This window comes from Vidua macroura, chromosome 7 (genome assembly GCF_024509145.1).
Source record: "Vidua macroura isolate BioBank_ID:100142 chromosome 7, ASM2450914v1, whole genome shotgun sequence".
Lineage (NCBI taxonomy): Eukaryota > Metazoa > Chordata > Aves > Passeriformes > Viduidae > Vidua > Vidua macroura.
The window spans coordinates 1,380,814-1,408,514 of NC_071577.1; the positions used below are offsets into that span (position 1 = coordinate 1,380,814).

Consider the following 27,701-nt stretch of genomic DNA (forward strand, 5'->3'; position numbering starts at 1 on the left):
GGAGAGGCGGCGAAATGCGAGGCAGACTGGAGCAAGTGCAGGAGAGTGCAGTGACCTTCGGTTGCGGCTGTGGGCAGTAGTGCTGCGAGGAAAGGAGTGTTCGATAGAAATGACCGCCCCTGTGTGAGGGAGGGCACTGCAGTGCTCAGAATGAGGTTTGTACGATGTTTGTCGGGGCCTGGGGGAGGCTCTGAGCGGGGTCAGAAAGGCCCTGCCTTCAGCCCCATAGCCTAGGTGGGTCCCTCTTGCCACCGCTCAGAAATGGTGCATTGAAAGCTGTATTGAAATGAAGCTGTAACTCTCCTGCGAGTGGGTTTAGTGTTATTATGTGCCCAGAACCACAGAAAGTACGAGCAAAAGTCTAATGTGTGGTCTCTCTTGGGAACTCTGGGTGTGTTGTGTGTCTGGCCTTCAGACTGAAAATTGTTCCATGTTTTTTTCTGTCTTCTCAGCCTTTAATTTGATGAACAGCTTTCCTGCCTAACCACTGCTGCAGTTGCTAAGCTGAAATGACGGTGCTAAGGTTACTGAGTGAAAACTTGTATTAGATGCATAAGAGTGTGTCCTGTGTGTGTGTCTGAAGAAACAGTGTTTGAGCTGAAAAATCCCTCCAAAGCTGCTGATTTCCATGTGTTTTTCTCCAGGCAAGAATCCACGCCAGCCCTGAGCAGAGCCTGCAGTATGGGTGGCTGGCCTATATGTTGGGAGAAAGGACCAGCAAGAAGTTCACAGAGCACAGCAAAGTCTTTACAGTAGAGGGGAATCTGTCTTCTGGGAAGGGCCAGCTGGCCCAGCAAATAGCAGACAAACTGGGTATGTCTCACTCTGTCTGTTTCCCCGAGAGCTGACAGAGTTTAGTCGTGGTTCTTGTGCAGAGGAAGTTCATCAGAGCAGCAGTTCCTGACTGGGAAATGCTGGAGGGAGTGGGGAGGCTCTGTGGGTGCTGTTGGTGAGGTTTGGGATGGGGATTTGTTGTGAGTGAAGCTGCAGTTCTAATGGAGTCTGTGTGCTCCCCGGGAGCTTGGCTTTTCCACGTGGATGTGCTTGGAACAGCTCAGCTCTCCCTGGGCCGTGGCAGAGCTCGGAGTTGGGGTTCGTTGCCCTCTGCTGTGATGGGCAGGGGAGCTGTTGAAGGAGCAGCTGTGTGCTCAGTAGCTGAAGAGGTGTTTGCTGCACATGAGCACAGCTTATTTCTGCTGTGGGTTTCTTCTCTTTCTCAGGGATGAAGTACTTCCCTGAGGCAGACATCCACTACCAGGACAGGATCTCGGGGGAGGGCAAGCTGCTGCCTGAGAAGTTCAATGGCTTCTGTAGCCTGGAGAAGTTCTACATGGACCCCGAGTCTCCCGACGGGCACTCGTACCGCCTGCAGTCCTGGATCTTCGGGAGCCGAGTCCTGCAGTACGCCGACGCCTTGGAGCACCTGCTCAGCACAGGTTGGGGAATCATGGAATGGTTTGGGCTGGAAGGGACCTTGCAGCTCCTTTTGTTCCAACCTGGAGCCTGCTCTCCCTTGCAGGTCAAGGCGTGGTGCTGGAGCGCTCTCCCTACAGTGACTTCGTGTTCCTGGATGCCATGTTAAAGCAGGGATATGTCCACAAGAGATGTGAGTTCCTGCCAGCAAAAGGAAGCTGTTTGGCCATAATCTCTCAGGAGTCTGGTAGTTAACTTTACTTTAAAAAAGAAACAAAACATTCCTGCTTGGAAGGAGGGATTCCTTTAAAGGTTCAGTGTTCATGTGTTGTATGTTGCTGGGTGGAGCTAGTCTGGTTTCAGTGGCAGGGAGGAGACAAAAGATAAAGGGCAGGGATTGAAATGCAAAGCGTTTCATTTGTAAGGAAAAACCCTTTTTCGCTGTGAAGAGAGTCAAACCCTGGAGCAAATCACCTGGGATCTCCCCCCTGGAGATACTTGGAACGCTGTGGGTGGAGTTCTCAGCAGAGTGCTTGAACCGGGTGATTTGGGGATGTTCCTGCCAACCTGAGTGATTTGGTTTGGGGTTATGGGTGCTGAGCTCCTGAGCTGTTGCTGCATGTTCTTAGCAAATCTGTTCTTTTGGCTGCTCCTGAGGTGGACATAACTGTTTTCTTGACTGCCTCCTGGTTTTGCTGTTGGATTTAAGAGGTGTATATATTTGTTTTTTGCCACCTGCTGTAAGTTACTGGATGGCTTTGAGAGGTGATAATGATGACCTGTGTCTGCATTGCTGAGGCAGCAAAGCCCAGCAATCCACAGTTTAATACAAAATCCCAGTTTGGATTGTACTGGAATCCTTAGGGAACAAAAATCTTGATTACAGCTACTGCTGCTTATTGTCTCTAAATGGTGGAGGAAAAGCTGAGATTCCTGTAAACCCGAGCCAGGAATAAAGTCCCTCTTTGCTACAACTGGGTTTAGATTCTTAGATCTCAGTGCATGGAAGTTTTCTGGAGAAAGTTTTTCTGTAAACTTCCTGAATTCTGTTAGAGGAGAGGCATACCCTGAACTTGCTCTGTGAGCCCAGAAGAAGAGACTCCAAATACAGAGGTGGGGAATGTGATTTGTTTGTGTTTTACACAGGCCTTGATCACTACAAAGAGGTCAAGGAGATCAACATTTCTGAGTTGCTGCCACCTCACTTGGTCATTTATGTAGACGTGCCTGTCCCAGAAGTGCAGAAGAGGATTCAAGAGAAAGACAAGGTAATTTGATCTCTAATTATTGCCTAGTTCTTTCTTATCTTTATTATTACTTGTCTCTCACAATTGCTGCCTGCTAATGTCTGTTGTAATCACACCTTATGTGGAGTCCTGTGGGGTTTGCTGCTGAATGCTGCTTCTGAGGAGCTGCTTGTCCTCTGAGGTGTGAGATCTGTGTCGTGGTGGTGACTCTGTGGGTATTCTTGTATGCTTGCTTTAAAAAGGCAAAAAAAAAAAGCAAAAATCAACTTTTTGTGTGACTGCATCAATATGCTGTCATTTGTGGAATGAGAAATTGTTTTAAGAGCAGGTGAATTTTTGTAGCTGCCACTTCAGGAGCTGTGGGCAGGTGATGTGCTGCTTGCAATGCACTTAGAGATGATATATTTCTTATTCCTGAGTGCCAGGAGGCCAGCTGGGGTCCCTGGCTCCTGCTTCCCAGTTGACTGCTGCCTCAGCCCTGTGCTGGGGTTCATGTGTGAGTCACCTGGGATCAGCAGGTTCACTTAACTCCCTGAATTCCAGCAAATCACTGCTGGATGACTGCATTACTGAGCTAGTCTTGGCTCAGGAAAGCTGTAGGGTGCTTTTGGGGAATGACTAATGTAAGTAAGGTTTGTAATTTGGGGTTTATTTCCCCTCTTTCTTTGATACTTAGATGTGTACTTGTAACTGTTTGCAGATGTGTTACGAGGATTCAAGGATGTTTGTCTTGCCTTGTTGAAAGGCTATGGGAAATGCAATTTAACTCTGGGAGACCTGATAGATTAAAAGAAGGCTTTGATTTATTAGAAAAAAGTTCTCAGTTAAGAAGTTCTTCATGTACTGGGGGAACCTGTGAGTTCTTGGCCCTTCTGAGCATGAAAATCAGTGGCATTTTTGAAACCTTTGGAAAGAAACTGCTGATGTAGCTTGTGACTTTTTGGGTGCTGGGCTGTGGCAGTGCTGAGCTCTGTAGGATTTATTTGGGGAACACATGGTAGATGAGAGAAATTCCTGGTGTTTTGTAAATGTGGCATTGAAAGTACACTGTGTGGAAAGCAAACTGGTTAACAGCAGGGATGATATCCATGAAATTTCTCAGGAGTTTGGAGTGGGTGTTTGCCCATGCACTTGTCTGAAACTGTGGAAATAGGTGCAAATTTGGCCTCCCTATAGAAAAGGTGGACTCAGACAGTCTTCTCCTGTTTTCTGGCTGGCTATTACAGCTCCCTGGAATGTGTAGTTAGCAAGGATCAGTCGGTCCTTGGATAGCTGGGGGCTGCTCTAGATATTTTACGGCATGTAAGGAATTCCAAACACTCCAAATAAAACTCTTAATTCTTTGAAACTTTCACTCGTGTGCATGTGGTTCACTTGGATGTTTGACTGTTTATCCCAGAGTGAGCCCTTGGCAGGTGGTGGAGCAGACCTTGGAGTCTGTGCTGGTGGCAAAAGAAAGTAAGCTAATTCCACAGCTTTTTCTGTTTATTTGTTTGTAGCCATATGAGAAAAAGGTGTCTCCTTCCTATCTCCAGAGCATTGAGGATGCTTACAAGAAGACCTTCCTACCAGAGATCAGGTTAGCAAAGCAAAATGTTTTACTTCTTAGATCTTTGAGCAAAAACGTGCGCAAACCTTAAAATCTCTGCCAATATCAACAAATCATGTGAAAAAATCCTCCTTGTGCTGCAGGGTACAGTATTGTGCCCTCGTGAAGGGGTGCTGCACTCACAGCATAAGAACTGTGTGAGTGTAGTTACTTCTGCCATCCCAGAAGCCCGATGCCAGTGTTGCAAGATGAAAAGGGGCTCAGGAATGGTGTGCCGAATGCCACAGCTATGGCTGTGTGTGTTTGCACGACCTGAGGAGAGAGTGATGCAATACAAGCTTTTCACAGGCCTTTTTGGAAGGCTTTAGGGCTTTTCTCTCCTCAAGAAGTGCTTTCAGTTGTCCCAGAATCCCAGAATGGTTTGGGTTGGAGGGACCTTAAAGCTCATCCAGTACCACCCCCTGCCATGGGCAGGGACACCTTCCACTATCCCAGGTTGCTCCAAGCCCTCTAGGACCTGGCCTCTTCCCTGGACACTTCCAGGGATCCAGGGGCAGCCACAGCTGCTCTGGGCACCCTGTGCCAGGGCCTCAATGGTTCCTCCCTGGTTCCTTCCCAATATCCCCTCTAACCCTGCCCTCTGGCAGTTGGAAGCCATTCCCTGTGTCCTGTCTCTTGCTGGGCTCCCCTGGCTTCCTCTAGCTGGGAAGCAAAAACGTGTGCCCTGTAAACCTCGGATGAAACAGAGCTTGCCAGCTCTCCCAGCTCTTATAAAAGAGCTCTAGGAAAATTAAAATTGTCCTAAAAATCTGAGAGCAGAATTACGGTCCCTCATAATTCTGGAAGGGAAACTCTCAAAGGGTATCAGATGAATTAACTGTGTAAGTTCTGGTGCGTGCAGGATAGAAATCAGAGTAGATTCCCAGGTGTTTTGTAGCCTGCCTGTGTCCCCCTGGGGCTTGCTGCATCTCCCAAGGTGGATCAGTGTGGTGGCTCTGCCAGCTCCTGAAGCGGGTAACTCGATATTGAGCTTGTCACTCGTGCAGGCAGGGGTTGTTGGTGTCACGTGTGGTCAGCGGCCTCCCCGTGTGTCCCCACAGCCAGCACGTGGCTCTTGGAAGGGAATGGGAAGCCTTGGGAATGTCATCTCCCTGAGAGCAAAGTGCTGCAGTCACTGGTGGGGAGAAAGCTGCTGCTTGTTCTCTGGAGCAGATCAAGCCCCAGGTGCATCTCGTGGTGCTCAGTGAGGCTAAATCCTAAATCCTGCTGTGATTTCACCTCCTTGCCCTCTGTGCATACATGGTCAGTGCCCCTGTTGGGCAAACCCCCTCTGCTCGGCATCCTGGCAGCAGATGGGCTCCCAGCAGCCTGTCACACTGATCTGTGTCTCTGTCCCCTGGCTGTGGGGGAGCTGGGAGTGTGTGAATCCAGCTCTGTGCGCCTCAGGGTGGCTCCGATCTGGGGTAAATGCAGAAGCCACAGCTGCCTGAGCTGTTTGTTTGCTGGCAGTGGCGCAGAGGGCTGTGTTCATGCTACCTGTTACCTCTTAGTCTGCCTAGTTTGATTCCCTGACTCCTGGTAATGCCCAAAATCTGGTCCAAACAGGCTAACAAGAGTTGCTATAGACTGCTGAGCAAACTCCTGCCTGCTTTCCACGTTGGCGTTTGTTTGCTTGTTCCTTGAAAAGCAGTTTGTTACTGGGCAAAACTCCTGTTACCTTGTGCTGTTTCACTGGAGCGGCCTGATGCTGCCTGAAGTGGTTTATAGTGGATTTTTGCCTTAAAACTGATGCTTTCTTTCTAGTTGACTTGTTACGAATGTCTTTAATGTTTTTATTGGTAGTGAGATTTGTGAGCTGGGTGCTGTGGCAGGTACTGCCTGGTGATTTGGAACAGTGTTTGGGTTCTGTTTGATTTTTCTCTTTTCCTGGAGCAGAGCCTTAAGATTGGTAATGTTCTCTTTCATATCCAGCACTGCTTCCACTGAGCAGCTGTTTTTTCTTAAGGAAAGCTCTGATAATCTGCAGAGTCACTGAGCAGCTGCTTTCTCTTAATGAAGCCCTGATAATCTGCAGAGTCAAATCAAGAGATGGGATGAAGTGATTTGATCGGTGTCCTTAATGCAGTTGCTGGTGTCAGGCTCTGCTGAAGGCTGACCTCTCCCTTGGGCTGATATTGAGGAGAATCTCTCATTCCAGGTGCCTGCCCCATGCCTGCAAGTGTCCAAGGCCAGGTCCTACAGCACCTGGAGCAACCTGGTGTAGTGGAAGGTGTCCCTGCCCATGGCAGGAGATATGGAACAGGGTGAGCTTTAAGGTCCTGTCCCACCCAAACCATTCTGGGATTCTACCAATTTTTCTCCACACTCCTAAACTTTGTTGTGTGATGTTTGGTATAACGTCCACATTGGGCATCTATTCCAGGACCTTCCAGCTTCTCCAGCTGGAAACAGCTATTGCTGAATGTGGCTGAACATGTGTGGTTTGAAAGGTTCGTGTAGGAGCTCCTGTTGTGGCTCTGCTCTGCAAGTGCCTTTTCTCTGAAGGCTGCTGGCTGATGAAAAAAAGCAATCTTCTAACCAGGAAACATTACCTTTTAAAAAGTTTTTGCAGTTACAGATCATGCTGCCTACACTTGTACTCATTCAGCTAGCTCAGCCTGAGTAAATAGTGACAAATGAATGCATTCTTCTCTTGAAATGACTCACAGCTAGTCATGCACTTGGAAAAAAGGAAAATCTACCGCAGTTTTGGGTTAGACTGAAAATTTCACTTATTTTCAAGTAGATTGGGCAGTTGTAATAGGGGCAAGTATCCACACGAAGTAAATGAAAATAAAATCACATGTGTGGTTTAAAAAAATTTTTTCCAGCTGAAGTTACGTAGATATCCAGGCCATTTGCCCTTTAAAAGCAACTTTCCACCAGCAAAGAAGCAGCTGACAGGTGCAACAGGAATTCTAGGAGCAGTCTAAAAAATGGCAATGATTCTGGTTTGGTGTTTATGCCTTTTAACTTCATTTCTGTCCCTTTTGGAGCAGCAGGGGAGGATGGGTACAGCAGTTTTATCAGGGGAATTCAATTTCTGTGTTCTTTGCAGTGAGAGCAGTGAAGTTCTGCAGTACACAGCAACTGCAGCTGAGGATGTGGAGAAGGTAAGTTTTGCTTTTCTGGGAGTAAGTTTAATAGATTTCCCTTAGTTCAGTGAACTTTCCCCCTCAAGGAGGGTTATTAGCAGGGTAAGGGAAGCCTTTTGCTTCACCATTGTTAACTGTCCTGTCTAGCTGCTGTTCCCTGAGGGAAAGAGCACCAAGGTTTTTGAGACTCTGACCAGGTTTTGGGCCCATTTTGGTTCTAGGGATAGATGTCTGTTAATAACAGTAATATGATGTTAACTGGATAATAATAATAATCCTACGTGGAAGCTTGGCAAGGAATCATCCCCACTTGGGAGGAAGGAGAGGAGAATTACCCATGGGCTGTCTCCAAGGGCTTTTTGGGTCTTCATCCTGATGAGATGAAATTTTTACCCTACTTATACACAGCCCAAACCCCCTCTCCTCCTATGTTATGTGCAGTGTGATCTTGGCAGAGAGTTGAGTAATGTATACATATGTGTGGTAGCCTGTACCTGATTAAGCTTATTAGCATACTCAGAGCGTGTATTTTAATATTTCACTGCCCTAATCAGACTAAAATTACATTTTTGCCTGAGGTGTCCTTCAACGTTCTGGTTATATGACTGTGTGAAGCAGAAAAGATTGATAAGGACTTCCCTGGTCCTAAAATTAAGACTCCATTTGCCCCCACAGGTGCACTGCTGTTTGTCTCTAGGCCTTTGGGTTGCCTTTATAAGAACAGGGTTGTGTGCCACATTCTGGGTCCTCTGCTGTTGTGGATGGATTTTTGGGTGCTCCTGCACTTGATAATAAAGGTTATCATTAATAACCAGTAGACCTGTGGGATGGTGTGGGTTTATACCCCTAAAAAATGGCTGGTGGCTTCAGTGTGACAGCAGATAATAAATACAAAAATGCACAAAAAATCAGGCTGAAATGAACAAAAAAGCTGAGGTTGTGATGTGAATATAGAGAATAATATGAATATATTGTTAATATTATTATATTTTATTAATGAATATATTATTATAATAATATATGAATATATTAATAATATTAATATCTTTTAACATATCAAAATAAAATAATATATAAAATATGTATTAATAATATTAACATATTAATGATATTCAAAATAGATTATTAATATATCCATTTATTAATAGTATCGACAATATTAATATAACAATATATATTTTATTAATATATAAAATAATTTATATTTAATTTATATATTAATATATATTAATAGATTAATATTAATAAATTAATATTTCATGATATATTTTAATATTGTTTCTTGATATATTTTAATAAATATTAATGTATTTTAATTGTAATAAATTATATAAATAATATATTTTTCTGGATAGCGATATAGAAGCAAGGATAGGAGTTGAGAGCTGTGGTGTTTCAAGATGGGTTCTTGGTGAATTAAAGGAAAGTTGGGATGGGGGTTAAATGCCTGATTTTTTTCCCGTTTCCTTCTCTCTGGACACATCTCCAAGTGGTCAGAATAAAGCAGGTTGTTTGGTCCCTAGATTTTTTTGTAGGAAACCCCATTATTAGAGATTTGATTTTAATCCTTTAAATCAGGGTTTAAAGTCAGTCTGAAGCTCTTAGTGTTCAAGGAGGGACTCTCCTGAGCTCAGCAATCTTGTCATTGCTCTAAATAGGGTCATCAGATGCACCAGTGCAGTCTTTGATTTGCTTGGACAAATCTGGACTAGGGGAAGAATTATTATTTGGAAGTTAAAGTATAATGCCACAGAATGGTTAAGGTTGGAAAAGACCCTGTAAGATTATCCAGCCCATGATGTTGTCATTGTCAGTGACAATGGGTATTGCTGGTAGATACTGATACTTGAAAGAATTTGGTTGTTTTTTCCCCCTTTTCTGTTCAGATTCAGTTTCCCTCTGGGATGACACAGAAGAAATTTGGAAATAAGGATTGGCAGGAGAGCTTTGGCTTGTAAGGTGTGTATTTACACAGGTGTATCCTCTTGACAGACAGCAGTGTTCATTAGCCCACTCCAATCTGTTTGCTTAGGGATTTGGGAGCTGAATTTTTATGGCCTTACAGTTTAATAACTTTTGGGTTGTTCAGAGCACACATACACAGCTTAGAAACGATTTTTTAAGTGTCCTAAAAAGGTCAGTTGGGGTTTCCTGTTGTAATTCACTTTGCTTCTAGTGGCTGAAGGAGTAATGAGTGCTGAAATGAGCTTCATTAGGATGTTTCACACTTGTTTATCTTGAGGGTAAAACTGGGAATACAAAGCTGGCTCTATGTTTAATTTCTTTTAAAGCCTTGGATATTTGCTCTTAATTCCTGGGGGGTGCCAGGGCTTTCCTTATAAATTAAGAAGTTGTTCTTCTGTCCTGGTTGCGAAACTGATGCCATTGTTAAGGAGCTGCTGGGAGAGAGACCTTCTCATGTGATGATAGCAGTGAGCAAAACTAATTTGAATGCAGATTCCTTTCCCCCTGTAGCACATTTTGAGCCCATTGTAGCAACTCTGTGATTAGTGCTGTTACCAGGTTCAGAGAGTTTCCAAAGCTTTGCTGTGGAGTGGAGAAGGAATTGCTTGTGTTCAGCTTGTCAGTTAAATAAGTCAAAGAAATAATGGCTGTTTGAACTAACTTAACTTACACCTCTCTTCCTCTTATCTTGGAGTTATGTTGCAGCAGTTTGTGCCTCAAAAGTGTTTATTCAGTCATGTCCAAATCATTATTTCTTACCAATTCTGGTAGGAGTGGATCTTTATAGTTAAGGCTACTTTGTAATAGCACTTGGTTATAATTTTTTAAGTGGTAATATCTGGGATTTAGTGTTTGCAGGGAATAATTACAGTGTATTTAAAGAACACAAGGATTTTTCTTTTCTCATCCTGTCACTTCATCGCTGACATGGGCTCACCTGTCAATGGGGTGACAGTGTGCCATCAGGAATTTGGTCATGACCTCAGCTTTATCCTTTCCCTATGGAAAAGGTCTCTGGAAAGGGATGTTTGGAGCTGTAACAATCTGCTCCTTCCCAGGTTGCTCCTAGGTGCTGTCTCCATCTCATCAGGCACCTGAAGTGCATTTTCCTGACACCAGGGCAGGTTTCCCTCAGCTCCAGGCAGCCAGGTGTGATAAGCAATTACCTCCTGGAGCAGCAAAGATCTGTTTTCTGGTGGATCCAGGCTGTAAGTGAAGCTCAAACCAGGGATTGATAAGTTTGGGGATGGTGAAGGAATGGATTGCTGAGGTGGCATTGCTTATTTGAAGGGTTCTGAGCTGTGAGTTACCTTTCCTTTCATGCATGGGTGGGTTGTGGTGGATGGTGAAATCCTGAGCCCTTGGACTCATCGCTGCAGCTCCTGTAGGCCTGAGTTTTCCAGCCTGAAATGTGCCTTTGTTTCTGTGCTGTGAAGCACACAGCACTGAGGCAGGTGCCACACCTGCTCCCCTGCCTGTCTCTGAGGATGTGTTACTGAGCCTCTCTGGGAATAAAACCGACCAAACCTTATTTTTGTAACACAAAGGAGTTAAATTTAGACTTATCTCCATTTCCTCCTCCTTCTCCCTCAGGGGTGAGGTTGTATCTTCTTGGCTTTTCAGCCCCAGTGGCAGGTTAAAGAAGAATGTCTTGGATCTGGTAAGAATTTGGCAACAAGGCACCTCTCGGCCAGTTTATTCCCTGCCGTCCAAAGCTGAAAGCACAGGATGTTAGGAGATCCCCCACGTGTGTGCCCAGTACTCCTGGCAGGGCCACAGCCTCCAGAAGTAGACCTGGGAGATGATCATGTTATCTCTAGACATTTGTCTTATTACTACAGCTTTAGCAGTGAAGCCTCTCTCATTTGTTTAATGAACTGTTTTGATTCTTTCATTGAGTTTTGGATCAAACCACCCTTAGAGAGCTTTCTTTTCTGATTCCAGGTAATTGAAGACATTGAGTACCTGAAGTTTGACAAGGGGCCATGGGTGGAGCAAGATGATGTTTCTTTCCATCACTTGAGACTTTAGTAAGTGTGATATCATCCAGCCACTGAGCAATTCTTGGCATTAAATCCCAGGGAAAATGGTCAAAGCCATGAGTTTTTGAAGGTGGGGTTATATTTTGTGATATTGATGCTTGGCACTGGAACGTGGTGTAGCATTTTTGCTGCTGATTGTTGAGACAAGAGGCTCCAGACAAGTTTAAGAGTGGTTTTTATCGAAGATCCTTGTCTGCCCAGTTGGAAGAGATCAGACTCAGACACTGGAAAATAACTTGTTGGAATAGAATTTAATTTGATTTTAATAATTCTTTGCAAATGCATCATGTTTAATTTGTCAGTTTCTTTATATAAAATACAAAGATGTATATAAAGAATATAGCTGCACTTGTAAGGCTGTTAATACCAGAAGTGAGACAGGCTCCCCATTTTGCTGCAACTTCATCTTCATATTGAATGTGCAGCTGGAAATTTCAGTATAGTTACATTTTTAAAACAAAATGTAAGACGTATATTATTTTCATTATTTCCTGGTCATCTCACAGGTTAATAGAAACACAGATTTTTAAATTGAGTATGTGTCCCTAAGTTTGTCTTTGTGACAGGCATTGGAGAAGCAAGTTAAACTTTTTTTGCAGAATTGTGACATTTCTTGCATTTAACTTTTCTGTGCTGTTACTTTAAATACCTCCTAAAGATAGAGATAATGCTCCTAATTGTATGGTTTTTCTATCAAGGAGTGAAGATAAATTGCAGAAGAGCAGTGCTGGGTGGTGTCTGAGAGGATCAAGTCATGATTTGGGTGCATTTTCTGTGTCAAAGATGAGGTTTCTTTGTGTAGTGATTGGAGGATAAAATCTGGTGACTTAGGCCCTAAAAAATGATCACAGTCAGACTTCCTTTGAAAGAGGAAATAAGTTGCTTGTTTTCCTATAGCTCCACACTACTAATGCAGTATTAGGAAAGGATTATTAATTGTGATGAGTAGGAGGGAGTTGAAGGAAACCTTACAATTACAGAAGTGTGTGAAGATACTGTATGAAAATTCTATTTCACAGTTTTAGAAGGGAACAAATTGCTTTAAGGACTGAATTTTTCATTGAACCTTGGAGGGGGGTGAGTCTACTGCACAAGGCTCTTGTCACCGTAGGTAATAAGAAATTTTTCTTCTGGCAAAAATACAGGGTTGTTTGAAGATCCTAGAATGCAATAAGCTGCTTATTTAAACCACAGAACCATAAAATATCCTGTGTGGAAGGGACCCACATTGAGCATTGAGCCCAGCTCCTGGGGTTTGCTTTTGATTTTTTTTTTTGTGCTGGGTTGTCAGAGCATCGATAAAGGGGTGACAACACATCCTGCGCCAGCCTTGAGCTCATGTTTTGCTCAGCAGAGTGAGGGAATCCTGGGCAATGTCTCGGGCAGCATGGGAAGAGACTCTTTGTAAAAGTGTGTGTTTGGACATGATTTTTCCCCATGGTAACTCCAGAAAGGCAGGGAGCCTGCTGCAGGTCGGCCGTGTTGGAATTGCATGCTGGATTCAATGCCCAGCCCAGGTGTGAGTCCATGAAGCCTAAAGTTGATGCTTTTCTCCCTTTTTCCAATGCCCGAGTAGCAAAGAGCCTGTAGTCCCCACAGTTGTGCAGGTGTCCCGTGCCTATGGGAATTTTTCCTTTGGAAAGTGGTTTTCCTGCTTTCCTGGCACAGGTTCCCAGTGCCTGCCTCGTGTGCAGGCTCCTGCTGCCCTCTCCTGGGTGTTCCTGGCAGGCTCCAGCAGCTATTTAGGATCGTTTAGGTTGGAAAAGCCCTCTGAGATCATGGAGTTCACCATTCTCCCAGCACTGCCGAGCCCACCGAGAGCCCATGTCCCCAAGTGCCTCATCCACGTGGCTCTGGAATGCTTCCAAGGACAGTGATTCCAGCACTGCCTGTTCCAATGCCTGACCACCCTTCCAGTGAGGAAATTTCCCCTCACATCTAATCGAAGTTCTGCCCTGTTGGGTTTTCCATCTGCAGTTGCTTCCTTTGTTGACCTCCCAGCTCTTGGGGCTGTCAGCCCTGCTGTTTTCTTCCACCCTCAGCTTGTACCACTGTGTCTGGGGGACCGGGATGGGTGAGCAGGACCGAGGAGAACTTTTTATTGCACATGGATAGGATCTAATGCATGGAAACCCCAGCAGGGCCTCTGAGTGATTAATGCAGCTCATCAAACCGCTGAGCCCAACCCATGGGCAGTCAGTTGCATAATGATCTCTTTTCTCTCCCTGCCTGCCCTTAAGTGCTCTCCCTTGCCCTGACAGCTTGGTTGTGGGGTCTTGGTAAAAGATTAAAAAGGGCTGCATTTGTGGCTTGGAAGCTGGAGGTGTCTTCCAGAGGATGTTCTTCACATCTTCCCTTCCTCTCCAACAGAAACCGTTCTGGCTTTTTAAATGTCTTAGGGAGCTCCTCTGCTGCCACTGCACTGTTTCAGGCATGTTTTTATCTGGGCCCTTCCCAGTGCCATTTGTCTGTCTACATGTATTGCAAAATAAATTGCATTTGCGAGGAGGAGCTGCAGGCTGTGTAGCCTTGCCTGTGTTATTAATCAGCTCGGGGAACTTGCTGTGCTTGTTGCATCAGACAACTGCACAACTAAATCTGATCTGTCCCTGCAGCTCCTTCAGAACCTGGCAGAGAGGGACAGAGACCCTGCAGCTCTGCTTCCCAGTGTAGCTTTGCCTAGCAAGGGGAAGAAGTGTCCCTGTTTAAATGTCTGATTGCAAACAGCAGGACTAGAAGGGCTGGCAAGAGATGGGTTGGACCTGGCTTTGAAACTTCTGTCATGGAGACTCCAAAAATCTCATGAACTATTAACTGTAAAACTTCTGGCACTAGAAGCTATTTTCTTTAGCACCTTGGTTCTCTCTTCATCATAAAATAATAGAATCCCAGAATGGTTTGGGTTGAAAGGGACCTTAAAAGCCCATTTCATCCCTCCCCTTGCCGTGGGCAGGGACATCTTCCACTATCCCAGGTTGCTCCAAGCCCTGTCCACCCCGTCTTTTTGCTGCAATTGAAACACTTCTTTTGTGATTTCTTCTTTGCAGTGGCTTTTCTAGGTTTGAAGAGCTGTTGTTGCACCTTCTTCCCTTTTCTTGCAGACCTGCTTTTTTTTGGAATGTTTTTTTTTTTTTGTTCTTGATGCTGATGTTGAGTGTTTGCTCACCAAGGCAGTGGCTGTGCCTCACCTTGGCCATGCCGTACCTGTTCTGCCTGGCTAAATGAGGGAACTGGAGTCCCTTTGGCAGAAGGAAGGATATTAATTTCCTTTATCAACATAGAACTTATCTGGAATGGTTTTGTGGCGTTGGCTTTTAGGTCTCTCTTGTCACTTGAGGTTTTGTGAGTATGCCAACATCAGGTGTTGAGAAATCCCAGCCCAGACTATGCAAACTCAGGTGGTTTTTGTTGGGTTGCTTCATTAATTTGTTTTTTTCTAAGCTGTTTCCTTCCCTTACCCCACCTTGCACCTTTAGCAAGGTGCTGCATGCTGAGAGCTCCTTCAGGAAAGTCTGGTAAAGGGTCAGAAAAGAATAAACAGTGACAGTTTTCTGCTGGGGAGAGAAAGAAAACGAAAGAAAGATAAAAGGGGTCTGTAAATGCTTCCTGCTGAGCAAGGAATTAGTCCTGGCAAGTGGCTGTGGGTTTGTGGTTAGACATTGTTGTGGCAATGGGTGTGCTTCTGCTTAGTATTCCAAATTATTTCTGAAGGTGCAGAGAACACGGAGAAGCCATCAGTAGCTTTCATTATTTTCTTGTGCAAATAGCTTTTAGAAGCAGCAAGTTTGTCATTTGGCCCTTAACTAAAATGAATTGTGCCTGGGAATTGTCCTTTCCAAATGGCCACTTGGCCGAGATCCGGGAAGGAGTGGATTCACTGCAGCATGGGTGACCACAAAACCTTATTTCCATGTGTGATGTTATGCTTTATATCTGCCTGGACTCCCTTTTGTGCCTTCCAGCACGTGAAATGCACCTTTAATGTTGTTGAAGTTAAACATTGTTGTAGTTTATAGGAAGCATCTTTGCTGTTGATCCTCATCTTGGAAAAGAGCATTTATCCTCACCTTCTTCCATCTAAACTTCGACTGGATTATTGTATTTCCTTACAAATCTGTCTGTAGTGGGATAATTTAAAGAGTGAATATCAGGGTATGTTACTGGTTCACTTTTTGGAGCTCTTCACTGCTGGGAGGAAAGGTCCCAAAATTTATGATTTGGGGGTAAAAATAATTGCTTGAAGATGATGAACTTTGCTTTGCTCAGGGCATGTGCTTGATGTGCACATCAGTATTTGCTGAGAAATGCAATTCACTGAAAACAACCCAATTTGCAGAGTTTCTGGTGCTGGATTTAGGGTTTGGTCAGTGCTGCCTGGAAAGGGATGTGTTTTTGCCAGCCACGTGCAGGTGGCACTGTCAGCCTGTGGATAACCACAGGCAGCAGGAGGCTTTCTAGCAGTTTCTCAGGCATTTTAAATTTGGGATATCTGAAGTGCTGGTGCTGTGCAGAGTGGTGGATCCTGAGATCCATCACCAGAGCTGCTGCAGCTTCCTCCAGGTATTCCAAGGCAGGGTGCTGGAGGTTCTGCCTCCTTCCAGACCCTCTCACTGTCTCAGTACTGGTCCATTTAGGATGGGAATTTGGCAAGGTAGTGTGTGGCATTCAGTAAAACCACTGTTTTTTACACTGCTTTTATAGAAAGCAAAAAGGCAGAGGGGATTCATGGAGAAGGGTCCCAGGAATGATGGAGCATCTCCAAGGAGGATGAACCTGGGAGGGGAAATGGAGAAGCAGGAAATTGGAGCAGGAACAAAGTGGAGGCAAGGATGAGGGGCAATACATCATAGATTTGTAAAGAGAAGGATAAGTGTTTGGAAAATAGCTCAAGTCTTTGGAAGCTGTATTTAACAGAAAAGTAGTTCTTTAATCATAGAATGATGATAATGAGTCCTAGAATGGTTTGGGTTGGCAGGGTCCTTAAAGCCCTGGCAGTTCACCCCCTGCCATGGGCAGGGACACCTTCCACTGGATCAGGTTGCTCCATCCCAGCTCCATCTAGCTGGGCTCAGAATATTTCCAGTGATGGGGCAGCCACAGCTTCCCTGGGTACAATACTTGGCTGTTGCTGGGGCAGGGTGTGAACTGAGTGCTCCTTTTCCCTTCAGCGTGCAGGACAAGGCTGGAGTGCTGGATTCCGTGTCCATCCCGCGCTTCGTCCCCGAGATCACCATTGGCGGCTCTGAGTACGACAAGATCTATTATGAGTACCGGGAGGTGAGTGCTGCTGGGGACAGCCAGGGGACACGGCCAGGGGGCTCCTCACTGCTGGGGACACGGCCAGGGGGCTCCTCACTGCTGGGGACACGGCCAGGGGACACGGCCAGGGAGCCCCTCGCTGCTGGGGACATGGCCAGGGGACACGGCCAGGGAGCCCCTCGCTGCTGGGGACATGGCCGGGGGGCTCCTCACCATCGAGGACACATCTGAGGACACGGCCAGGGGGCTCCTCACTGCTGGGGACACGGCCAGGGGACACGGCCAGGGAGCCCCTCGCTGCTGGGGACATGGCCGGGGGGCTCCTCACTGCTGGGGACATGGCATGGGGACATGGCTGGAGGCTCCTCACTGCTGGGGATACCTTGCCCATTGCTACTGGGAACTTGTGCATTCTGCCCGAATCCCCACCTTTTTTGAAGTCTAGCTTCCCCCTAAGAGGAATAAGGAAGCAAATGTTTTTTTTCATAATCTGATTTTTTTTTCTTTTTGTCTTTAGATGTGGACTAAAGGATAAATGGGTTTTATTTGTTTCTGTTTCTTGTGCCCTGATGGGTCTGTGACTTCTGAAATCTAAGAGGCCCTTAAGTCAGGCAAGAACACTGGAAACCCATGGCCACTCCTTATCGAATGCTGAGGGAGGGAGGGTTTTTTTAGAGGAGGAATTGAATGCTGCCTCACTTCCCCAAAATGCTGCTGCTTTAAATAGAGTGTTTCTGCACGTGGGCACACATCCAAAGCCTGTTGTGCCCAGTGCTCTCATACACCTCATGCAGGCTCCCACACAGGGTTTTAATTAGCTCCTGCCTTGCTGCTTCTGGAGACAGCAGCTTCCAATCCCCCTGGAGCTCTGCCCTTGTGCTGCTCAGTGGTTCCCTGGCATGGTGTCCTCACCCCACACGGGGCTTGCCTAAGGCCCAGGTATTGGAAAAGCTGCTTGGAGAAGTTGTGGAGCTGATAATTAATAGTGAGTGGCCAAAGTTACAGGTGAGCCTCTGTTTTCCAGTTGGGCTGAAATCTTCTCTGCCACTGCATCTTATGATTTTCCAGGCAATCCTGAAGAAAAAGGGAGGAATATACAATATAAATGGTTAGAAGCCACAATTTGCATAATCCAAAGCCTATCATTTTTCTTTTCCTGGTAGTATAGAGTCTTTTACTGAGATTAAAATGTAAGCTACAGATTTACGGACTTGTTTGGAAGCTGATCTACCAGTGTTTTCTTCTGGAATAGACAGAGTATTCCAATAATTTGTTCCTCCTCGGCTGGCTGTGTAGTGGAGAGGCTCCTGGATTCACACTGTTCTGCCTCATTTGAGATGTGATCTTTCCAGCTTGTAAAAGGGGCTAAAGGTTAAAGCAGCAGAAAGCATCTGAGGTTGTCTAATGGATTTGAAAACTCCCTGGTCCAGCTGAGAAATTGCTCTCAGAATTTCCTCTTCCTTGCTGTCACATTCTTAAATACAAAACTTCAAGCTTGGGCTCAGGATTTTTGGAGCCCTTCCCTCCAAGAGCTGCCTGTGTTGTGCAGCACAGACTTGAGGAGGATCTGCTGCATGACTCGTCTCTAGCACACAGCATCCATCTGCACTGCCTGTGCCTTTCTTCCCCAAGATGAGAGGGCTTTTCTGGGGCTGAGATGTCCCTTTGCAGTAGAGCTGGGAATTACTGAGGCTGCCTGACACACAGCTAGATGTGACCTCAGTGCTGTGTGCTGAGAGCCTGGGGTGAGACTTCTGAAAGCCTTTTTTCCTCTGGCTGTACAGCAGCACGTGCCTCTTTGTGCTGGCAGGAAACGGAGAATGTCCTGGCTCATCCAGTGACTGGCTGCCAGGAGAAATTTGTGACTTGCCTTGCAGATGTAGCAAAGGGATGCTTAGGAGAGGGAATATGGTTACCTGGGAAGGAAAGCTGTGCTCTCGGATTGCTCTGCTCCATGCCAGTTAGTTGACAGCTGAAGCTGAACAAAACAAACCATTGCCAAAATATAATCTCCCTTCTGCAGCCTTGTTTGTAGGCCCTGATTCAGGAAAGTGCTGTGGAAAGTGATAATGTCCTTTGGAATCAGGAGGAGTTGCTTGTTTCAGGAAGTATTCTGTTAAAATTAGGCTACATTAATACTAATTTTCTCTCTTCTAAATGCTTGCATACTTGTAATCCTTCAGTAGTGTGGGGGCTGTACAGGGATGGTGCACAATGCAAAAGATGCTGAGTTTTCCTGTTTTCCATCAGCTACTGGAAGGGGAAACACAAAGCCAGCCCCACCTGCTGTTTTATGTTCTGAGAATTGCATTCTTTGTGCTGCAACTTTGAAGATCTGGGTTTTTTTTTTTACCTTACAACTTTATTTAGCAAATGAAGGGCTGAATTCTTTTCTCAGGCAAGGCTCCTGTGCAGAGGTGATCCAGCAAGAGGCCAGCCAGCACAGGCACAGAGAGCAGATGAGCTTCCAGACACCCAGATTTGGGCTGGGAGGTTGTTGGGTCTGTAAAGAGGGAATCACAGCCCCTGCCTTGCCCGTGGCTGTGCAGGGATGGTCACAGCTGTGCTGCCACTTTGGCATTTGAAGATAAAGGGTTTAGGTTCACTTGTAAGTAAAAGTTTAGGCTGACTTGTAAGTAAAGGCTTAATTATGAGATAATTACAGAAGTTTAACTTTGCCTTGTGGGAAATGTGTGCTTTTAAAGTTGGTGTAATGATGTTTACCACATAAATACAATGATTTGCATAGGGGATTTTTTCCCTCTGTAACTACTCATAAATCCTTGAGCTCTCCAATAGGCAGCAAACTGCTGTGCTTTTCAGAACTCCATGCACACAATTCATGCTGCCTAACAATGGTGGTTTTCAGGGAGTTACAAATTCCAGGTAGAAGCTGGGTTTTGTTCAAAATATTCATTAGAAGCAACCAAGAAGGAGGAGGAAGGAACACTCTTCAGAGTTCAAGATTTTAGTGCGTGTGCTTTTCCATGAAATAATGAGATGGCCACATACAGTGCTGAATACTCGAAACTCACTTTTTTTTTTAATGTATATCCTCTAAATTATGTAAGGGGTCTTGTCATGTGTGAGGAGGTGGCTTTCTGCAGCCTTCTTATACCATGAAGTCCTCTGGCAGGGTCCAGCAGGTCTGCTCAGGCATTCAGGAACTTCTAAGGATGCTCTTCTGGCAAGGGAAAAGCAACCTTTCAGTCAGGTTCTGTAGATCAGAGATAAGCATGTTCATTCTTCAGGGAAGCAACATTATTTTAGGAACTGTCAGACTAGTAAAGGCTTGACTACCCTTTTTTTTCCCTTAACAACTGCTGTATCTCTCTGCCTTTCTTCCAAGTGCACACAATCCCCAGGGATAATGCTCCAAACTCCGTGTGCGCCCTGTGAAGCTGGAGAGCTGGAGCACTTAGGCAGATGTGTTTGCAGCGAAGATGAAAACAAATGGCTCTGTTTAATGGAATCAGTGTACTTAAATAATGTGCTGATGTACTTCATGCTCCTGCTGCATCTCCTGGAGTGGGGAAAAACGGCGTCTTTGACGTGCGTGTGCTTTTCTGTGTACATAAAAGTGCAGCTGTTTGCTGGAATTTGGAGAAGCAAAGAATCACAGAATGCTTTGAGTTGAAAGGGACCTTAAAACTCATCTCATTCCCAACCCCCTGCCATGGGCAGGGACACCTTCCAGTGTCCCAGGTTGCTCCAAGCCCTGTCCAACCTGGCCTTGGACACTTCCAGGGATCCAGGGCAGCCACAGCTGCTCTGGGCACCCTGTGCCAGGGCCTCAGCACCCTCATAGAGGAGGAGTTCTTCCCAGTATCCCATCTAACCCTGCCCTCTGGCAGTGTGAGGTGTTTCCTCCTTGTCCTGTGCCATGGAAAGGTGAGACAAGGCTCTCATTTTATTTCCCTCCCTGTTTTCCTTGGTGGAAGACTGCTTTTGGAATATAGGGATGCTGAGCATGAAGCAAGGAAAGCTTGAGCAGATCAAAGTCCTGGCTACTGCTGTGAGGTGCAATTCAGCTCCTTCCACAGCAACTGCACAGCTCGGCTGCCTTGCCTAACTTCATCTTTGTGCCCTGCTCCTCATCCTCCTCCCTCCTGCCCCAGGGCTTGGGAATGTGTGGCTGGCAGGGCCCTGCAGTCCTGGCTAGCAGCAAGCAGAGAAGAGGGAAGAGGATGGAGGGTGGGGAATCCCACACTCTTTTCCCAGGCTTTTCATCACTCTTTTCCATAAGGATGCAGCCTTAGGAGGGAAGATCCTCCAATGTCTGCCATGCCTCCAGGTTGGAGGTGGTTGCAGGACAGTAGCTTTGAGTGGTGGAAGGTGAGCCTGCAGCATGGGTCAGCTCTGTCCCACCACCCAACACTGAGAGTGCTGGAAGAGCTTGTGTTTGCAATGGGAAATCACAGCCAGCCCCAAAGAGAGGGTGTTAAGGGAAGGCTCTGCAGGTCTGAGGGGCCCAAGAGCTGCTCTGGCCCCTCTTTGGCAGCTGTGGGGCTGAAGGTGGCTGCTGGCAAGCAGAAGGTTAGCAGGGCCCTTAGCTCTGCTGAGAGTGCAGGGACCCCTTCACATAAAAATCTCCTGAAAGAGCTACAAAAGGAATACTTGAGCTTTCAGAAAGCCAGAGTCTGGATCAACAACAGGATCAACTCTTGCCTTTGCAAGAGCAAGGAGCTTAGGATGTCTTTCCTTCTCCATGTTTGCGATTGTTGCTATAGCTGCTGCCTTTGACAGAACCTTCTGTTTTCTCTCCTGCCATTTTTTTCTTGGCTAGATGAAGCTTTCATTCTTTTTAGGATCAAGATCTCCTTTCCTAACTCTGTTTTAAAGGAGGTATTTGACAGCTGTAATGCCCAGCCCTATCTGCTCTTGAATCCAGGAAGGAATGAAAACAGACACACAATAAATTAGAAGAGGCTTCATTTAAGGGTTTTTTTTTTTTCTGTTTTATCTCTGCAGAAGTATTTTTAGCCCTTTCTAAAGTAACAAGATGTTGCCTAGCTAGGTATCAGTAAGACCAAAAGAACCTGAGGAATAACAAAAACCTGGGAATGACAGAGCTGTTGCTCAAGGATACCTGGATTTGCTCCTCTTCCCACCTTCCCACTTCTCCTCTGCTCTCACTAATCCTGTCCATATGGGGAGAGTGTGAGAGCATCCCCTCTTAAGGAACAGGCAGCTTTTCCACCCTGCTCACCCTGAAAAGTATCATGGACAGTTGGCAGGGATATCTATCCCAGAAACAGTAGGGAAGGAGCCTGACAGACCTTGTAACTGTCTCAAATCTTGGGTTTGGTGGTTGTGTCTGTTTTATTTTAGGTGATGGTCCCTGCTGTCCCAGGCACGGGGTGCCTCTGTGAATCAAAAAGACAGTCAAATCTCACTGGCATTAAAGTAATCAATTTTCATCTTGATAGTCTGTCCCTGTGAAAGGAAACGCTTTTTTGTGTGGGAGCACATCCCCCTTTCCCAAACCCCTCTTAATCCCGTACCTGTGGAGGGATGTGATCCCCAGGGTAGATCTCTGTTAAATTAAAATTAATTGGAATCGAATTTAATAGAGGGGTAGCATCTCCATGGATCTTACACTGTGAAGTAGAGTCAGTTTGAGGTGTTTAACTGTGCTGTGTGGCTTGGATTAGTTCCTTGGCTTTTCCCTGCACTCTCTAGTGGATAACTGATCCTCTTATGGGCACTTCTCTTTCCAAAGGATTTTTGTCTTGTTTTTTCAGTGAATGAATGAAGGGCAGGACAGCAGTCATTGAACAGTTCCAGCAAACTGGAATTATTTTAGCCTCAGTTCAGCAAAACTTCTGGGTGCTCTTGTTTTTTGGGCTGCGATGGATGTTAACAGCATTGAGGGCTTTATTTGAGTAAGGGATGGCAGGAGTAAGGCTGTAACAAACATCTGTCTGTGCCAGGCCTTTGGGAACCAAGCCACGCGCACCTCAGATGTGCGTGTGGAGGGCAAATTGTTCCCCTTCCTTGCTTTAAGTGCTCTGGAGCACAAGATCAGTGGTGCTGGAGAAGATCATTGAGTCCAACTTAAACCCAGCAGTGCCAAGGCCACCACCAGCCCATGTCCCTAGGTGCCACATCCACATGGCTTTTAAATCCCTCTAGGGATGGGGACTCCTGGGCAGCCTTTGCCAAGAGTGACAGCCCTTTCCATGAAGAATTTTTTTCCCTAATACCCGATTTCAATGTCCCCTGATGCATTTTGAGGCTGTTTCCTCTTGTCGCTTGGGAGGAGAGACTTGACTCCACCTGGCTACATCCTCCTTTGGTGTAGCTGTAGAGAGGAACCAGAGGAGGAATCATATGGAGCGATCAGGAACCAAACCCTCCCAGAATCCAGCCAATATCTGCAGCTCCATGTTCCTAGATTCTCTCAGCTTTTAGCTGTGTGCCTACAACACTGACAACCCTTTGGAAGCAAGGATTTCTCCTGTAGGAAGCAGTCATCTGCTCCCAGCAGTGGTGGAAGGGGCTATTACTGGGCTGTTCTAAACAGCCTCGGGGTATTGATGAATGAGCCTGAGCTCCCAGAGCAATGACTCTGCTTTTAAGTGCTCTTTGATCGGTGCTGCTCTGAGCAGGCTGTTTATAGAGCTCTTGGAGCTGTGGAGCCCAGCCATCAGCACAGAGCAGAGCAGGAATAGAAGGCAGTAATGGCAATTCTGTTTGTTCCCCAAAGGCTGGAAAACAAGGCAGGCTCCTCCTCAACAACCTTTCCAGGTGGTTGGAGCTCTCCAGAGCTCTAGCTGCACGTGCCTGGTGTGGAATGATCTGGAGCAAGCAGCTGGCTGGAGCTGCTTGTTGCTCTTCCACAGCCTCTGCTACTTTATAGGGCTTTTCATCATGTTTATAGTTTTGACAGGCACTTCTGTGGCAGGTTCTTAATTTAACTGATGAGACAGTCTTGTTTTCATCTCTTTTCCTAATGCTCTTTTAAAGTTGAGCAGTTTGATGCCTTTGAGCTGCCTCTGCCTTTGGGTTCAGCTCATTTCAGGAGTTTTGTGCTCTGTGTGGTGGATTTTATCCCATCCCTCTGGAAATAATCCTCACTGCTAACTTTTGGGCTCTGTGGAGTGTAATGCAGCAGGCCAAGGCTTCATTCTCACTCAATTTCCATGGAGTGGAAAAATTTGTTCCTTGGTGACCTGGCAGGAGTTGCAGGAATGTGGGGGAGCTCTTGGGGCTGCCTGGTGGAATCTCTGTGATCATAAAATTGTGGAATGGATTGGGTTGGAAGGGACTTTAAATCTCATCTCAGCCCCGCTGCCATGGGCAGGGACACTTTCCATCACCACCCCGTGGTGCTCCAGCCTGGCCTGGGACACTTCCAGGGAACTTGTACTGCAAGAGAAAGTGAATATTCAGTCCCTCTCTGTTGTCTCAGCTGCTGGCAAGTCCCATAGAGCTTTCTCCTATCTCCTTTCCATCATCTCTTACAGCTGGGCTGCCCAGCCTAGACAAACCCAGCAGCCTCAGGGCTGGTCCCTGATTTCCATCCCTGCCCTTGTACTGGGCCAAGAGCAGCCTGGGAATTTCAGCTGGGTGCACTTTGGAACATCAGCCTAACCAGAACCAGCCCATCTTACCCCTTGCCCTGCATCCCCACATCTTCCCTGGTGCTCCTACCACACCTCTCTGCAGAATCCTACCCTGTTCCAGCCATGCAGCTCCTTTACTGCAGTCACAGCTGGAAAATGTGGGATTTGAAGAGCAAAGTTTGGCAAAGTGACCGGTGTCACTTGTGCATCTTGTGCACAGAGCATCAATTCCCATCATCCTGCTTCCTAGGTAATATGGGAATTGTTTACTCTGCTTCCCTCTTCCCCTTTTTTCCCTTTTTTTTTTCTTTTCTTTCTGATTATTTTGAAAGTTTAGCTGTAACAAATCCCCAAACTCTCCTGCCTTTGCCAAGGCCCACTGTGAATGATGGAGTTATGGATGAATACTTATAACACTTGCTTTGATGTCTTGCATGTCTTTAACCAAAGGCACACAGGGAATTTGTTTTGGACAATGAACGTGAGTTCTGTCGGGGTTGATATTGTAGCTTTTTAAAGAAGGCAGACGTACCCAGAAACAAAACTGTAAACTGCTGTATTTTCCCAGAGATCTCCTGTTGCTTTAATAATCTACTTCTCTGGGAATCTCTTCAAGTATCAAAGGGCCAATTATGTGCTGCCTGGAGAGGACCAGGGAGGGCTGTTTTTGTGTCACAGGCTGGTCACAGTTCCTCCCTGGCTCACTGCTGGGAATCCGTGGGGCAGAGATAGTAATCATTTCTGTTCATCTCCCATCTCCTCTTTGCTCAGTGGGGGGAACCTCTCAACAGGACTGTGTGGTTTCTACTGATGTTTAGACAAGACATTAATTGAAAAACCTCAGAAAAACTGATCACAACTGGTTTGTGACAAGGTAGGGTGGGAAGTGTCTCGTGGAGGAGGTCAGGTCTTCTGTCAGCTTGATTTTTAGGGAAAGAAGTGTCTTGGTTTTTAACATTCAAGTGAATAGAAACACAAGTCCCCTTCCTCAAAACAACAGGCTTCATCTTTTAATAAATAGTTCATTTTTGTGGCCTGACTACAGACTTTATCAAGACTGCATCTTGCTTCTCTCTGCAGGGGCAGCTCTCCCCAACTGGATCCTCTTACATGTTTTTTTGGAAAGGGAAAATCCTCAGGACAAGTCTGGGGTCTTGTGTGAAACCAGTGTTTGTTTGGAGACAGAGCAGATGATCTGTGCTTAATTATTTGGAGAGGCTGCCAGCAGATAGCTTATTTCTAAAGGAAGAGTTTTATTACAGCATCTTTGCTGGCTTCAGCCTTTCTCACCAAACTCATGGGCTTTTTTCCAGTATTTGAGCTCAGAGGTGTTCTGTTCTTTCTTTTTGGTTCCTGGAGGTAGGAATAGATGTTCTGGAGATGGGTTCTGCTTTTAGAACCAGGATCTCACCATCTCTGGCATTCCAGGTCGTGGTCAGTACCTTCCAAAGGGCGCTACTTCAGCACTGAGACTCACAGGCTGCTGCTTAGGTCCCAGGGTCCTTGAAATTCGGGTAAAGGCTTCAAAAATCTTTGGGTTTTTCCATCAAAAAGTGGTTCCTGACTTTGCTGATGAAGGCAGGCAGATACTGTTTTTGCTTTAATGAAGAAAAGTTCAGCTCTTGAAGGCTAAAGCTGCAATTTCATTTGAACAGTTTAATTTAACGTGGTATTTAACTCAATATCTCACGCATGAAGTATTTCATATATTTAATAATGTGTGTGCCTATTTTGGAATGAGATTCAGTTCCTCTTCTCCATGATACAGTTAGGGGAGCCATCTCAGGCTGGGAGGAGCTGGATGAATCCAGGTGGAATGTGGTGCTGAGATCACTGGCCTCATTTTCGTATTTATATTTTGGCTTTTGCAGTCCCTCCTTCAGCTGCACAGCTCAGTCTTTTCTGAGAGACTGGTTTTTCTGTAAGTTTTATCATTACAATGTAGAAACAGTATTTCATGTTCTGTAGATCTCACGAGGCACTTCAGAACTTTGAGGGGAGTGACCAGAGTTCTGACCGAGCTTTCTGCTTTCTTTAGCTCCCTGGGCACAAGTACAAGCCAGGCTACAACGCTGATGTTGGGGACAAGTGGATCTGGCTGAAATGAAATCTGTTCCTGCTGGAGCCCTGGCCAGGATGGACCACAGGACCTGAGGGAAGAGGAGCCACGTTCAGTGCACCTGCTGCACATCACTTGTGTAGCACCAAGGAAACACTGCTGAAATCATTTCCCGTCCCCAGCAGAAGGGAGTAGACTCCCAGAAGGAAAACCACTTCATTCTGGTTTGTTTTTCCCTGAGGAACTCAGGGATGTTGGATAGTCAGTGTGGGATAGCCAAGTGAGCTGGGGCAGGCTGAACATCAGAGCTGAATTTTCTCTTCCTCGAGACTGTGGCACATTATTATCCAGGATTAGTGTTGTTCTGCTGATTCAAGAGGAATTAAACCTGTACCCTCCTGGCTCTCACAAAGTTAATACCTTGTTCTGTCGTGCGTGGTGTTCTATGAGGTTCATTAGAAGCAACAACGTGTTCTGAAAGGCACTGACTGGACCTCAGCAAAGCATAAGAAGTTCTTTGAGAGATGGAAATGAGTTATCTCAATTAATACAGCAAAAATCTCTGCTTAAAATTCTAAAAAACAGTCAAAATAATTGCCAGCAGTTGTACTTACAGCTTCTTGCTTTGATTCTACTATAGAGTGAGATGTTTGTTGGCTATAAAAGACAAGTGAAATTATTATTTTTGCAAGTTCCTGAGAGTCCAAGTTGGAAGGGTTCTTTTAAAAGAAATCATTCAATTTAGTATTAGTCACAGAAATGAGGTACCTTGGCATTGGTTCAAGCACCACTGTCCAGATTTAGGCTGCAGTTAATTTTGCATTTCCAGCATGGGGCTCGCTGCTTCAGCCACTGAGGAAAAGGGCTGCCAGGCATTCCAGAATTTAGGGCAGTGCCTTGGAGTTAAGCAGCCAAGTCTCGCTTGTGCCCCTTCCTGTATCAAAACCAGTATGAAGAGTCCCTTAATGAGAGCCTTGGGGGCCTGGTGAGCTACTGGATGAAGGAGCAGTGGGAAGAACTGTGGCTCTTTTTGCTGATCCTGTAGGGCTTTGCTTCCATGTTTCATGTCTCATCCATCTGTCCTCTGGGAAGGGATGCCTGAACCCTTCAGGACTCCCAGCCAGTGCAGTGAGATCCTGAGCAGTGTGAGCCTCCCTCCACCTGCCCAGAGCACCATGTCCCAGCTCTGAGGGGTGTGGGGATGAAAGGAGCACCCGCTGTGGTTTTAAGATTCCTCTGGAGAGTGCAGCTCTGTTTGTACATGTCTCCTCCATCCTGGTGTCGCCAACTTCTCTGGGTGCTGGAATTCACTTGTCAGTGTGTGCAGCCCAATGCCAGATCTGGAGAGGTGTTTTGTGCTGTGGGTGGAGCTGGAGAAGCTGCTGTGGGACACTGTGGGGGGCTCACTGGGGTGCAGAGCAGCTTTAGGAGCCTTCCCCACCCACTCCAGCAGCACGGAAGGCTG

At 46.0% G+C, this 27,701-nt stretch overlaps 1 protein-coding gene across 1 annotated transcript; it reads left to right on the forward strand.

The window, feature by feature from the left end:
* Positions 1-644: 644 nt before the first annotated feature.
* LOC128810188 (NADH dehydrogenase [ubiquinone] 1 alpha subcomplex subunit 10, mitochondrial-like) lies at positions 645-26,653 on the forward strand. The gene is made up of 9 exons (XM_053982831.1): positions 645-813; positions 1,221-1,436; positions 1,520-1,606; positions 2,560-2,681; positions 4,160-4,239; positions 7,307-7,361; positions 11,253-11,338; positions 16,519-16,627; positions 26,216-26,653. The coding sequence occupies exons 1-9, from the start codon at positions 699-701 to the stop codon at positions 26,282-26,284; spliced, it is 939 nt and encodes a 312-aa protein (XP_053838806.1). The 5' UTR covers positions 645-698; the 3' UTR covers positions 26,285-26,653.
* Positions 26,654-27,701: the final 1,048 nt, after the last annotated feature.

What these genes read in the sequence shown, in the direction of transcription:
- LOC128810188 (XM_053982831.1), top strand. Translation starts at nt 699, where the DNA reads ATGTTGGGAGAAAGGACCAGCAAGAAGTTCACAGAGCACAGCAAAGTC. An exon ending in GGGATATGTCCACAAGAGAT is followed by an intron (nt 1,607 to 2,559) that starts GTGAGTTCCTGC and finishes TGTTTTACACAG; the next exon opens with GCCTTGATCACTACAAAGAG. An exon ending in TTCCATCACTTGAGACTTTA is followed by an intron (nt 11,339 to 16,518) that starts GTAAGTGTGATA and finishes TTTTCCCTTCAG; the next exon opens with CGTGCAGGACAAGGCTGGAG.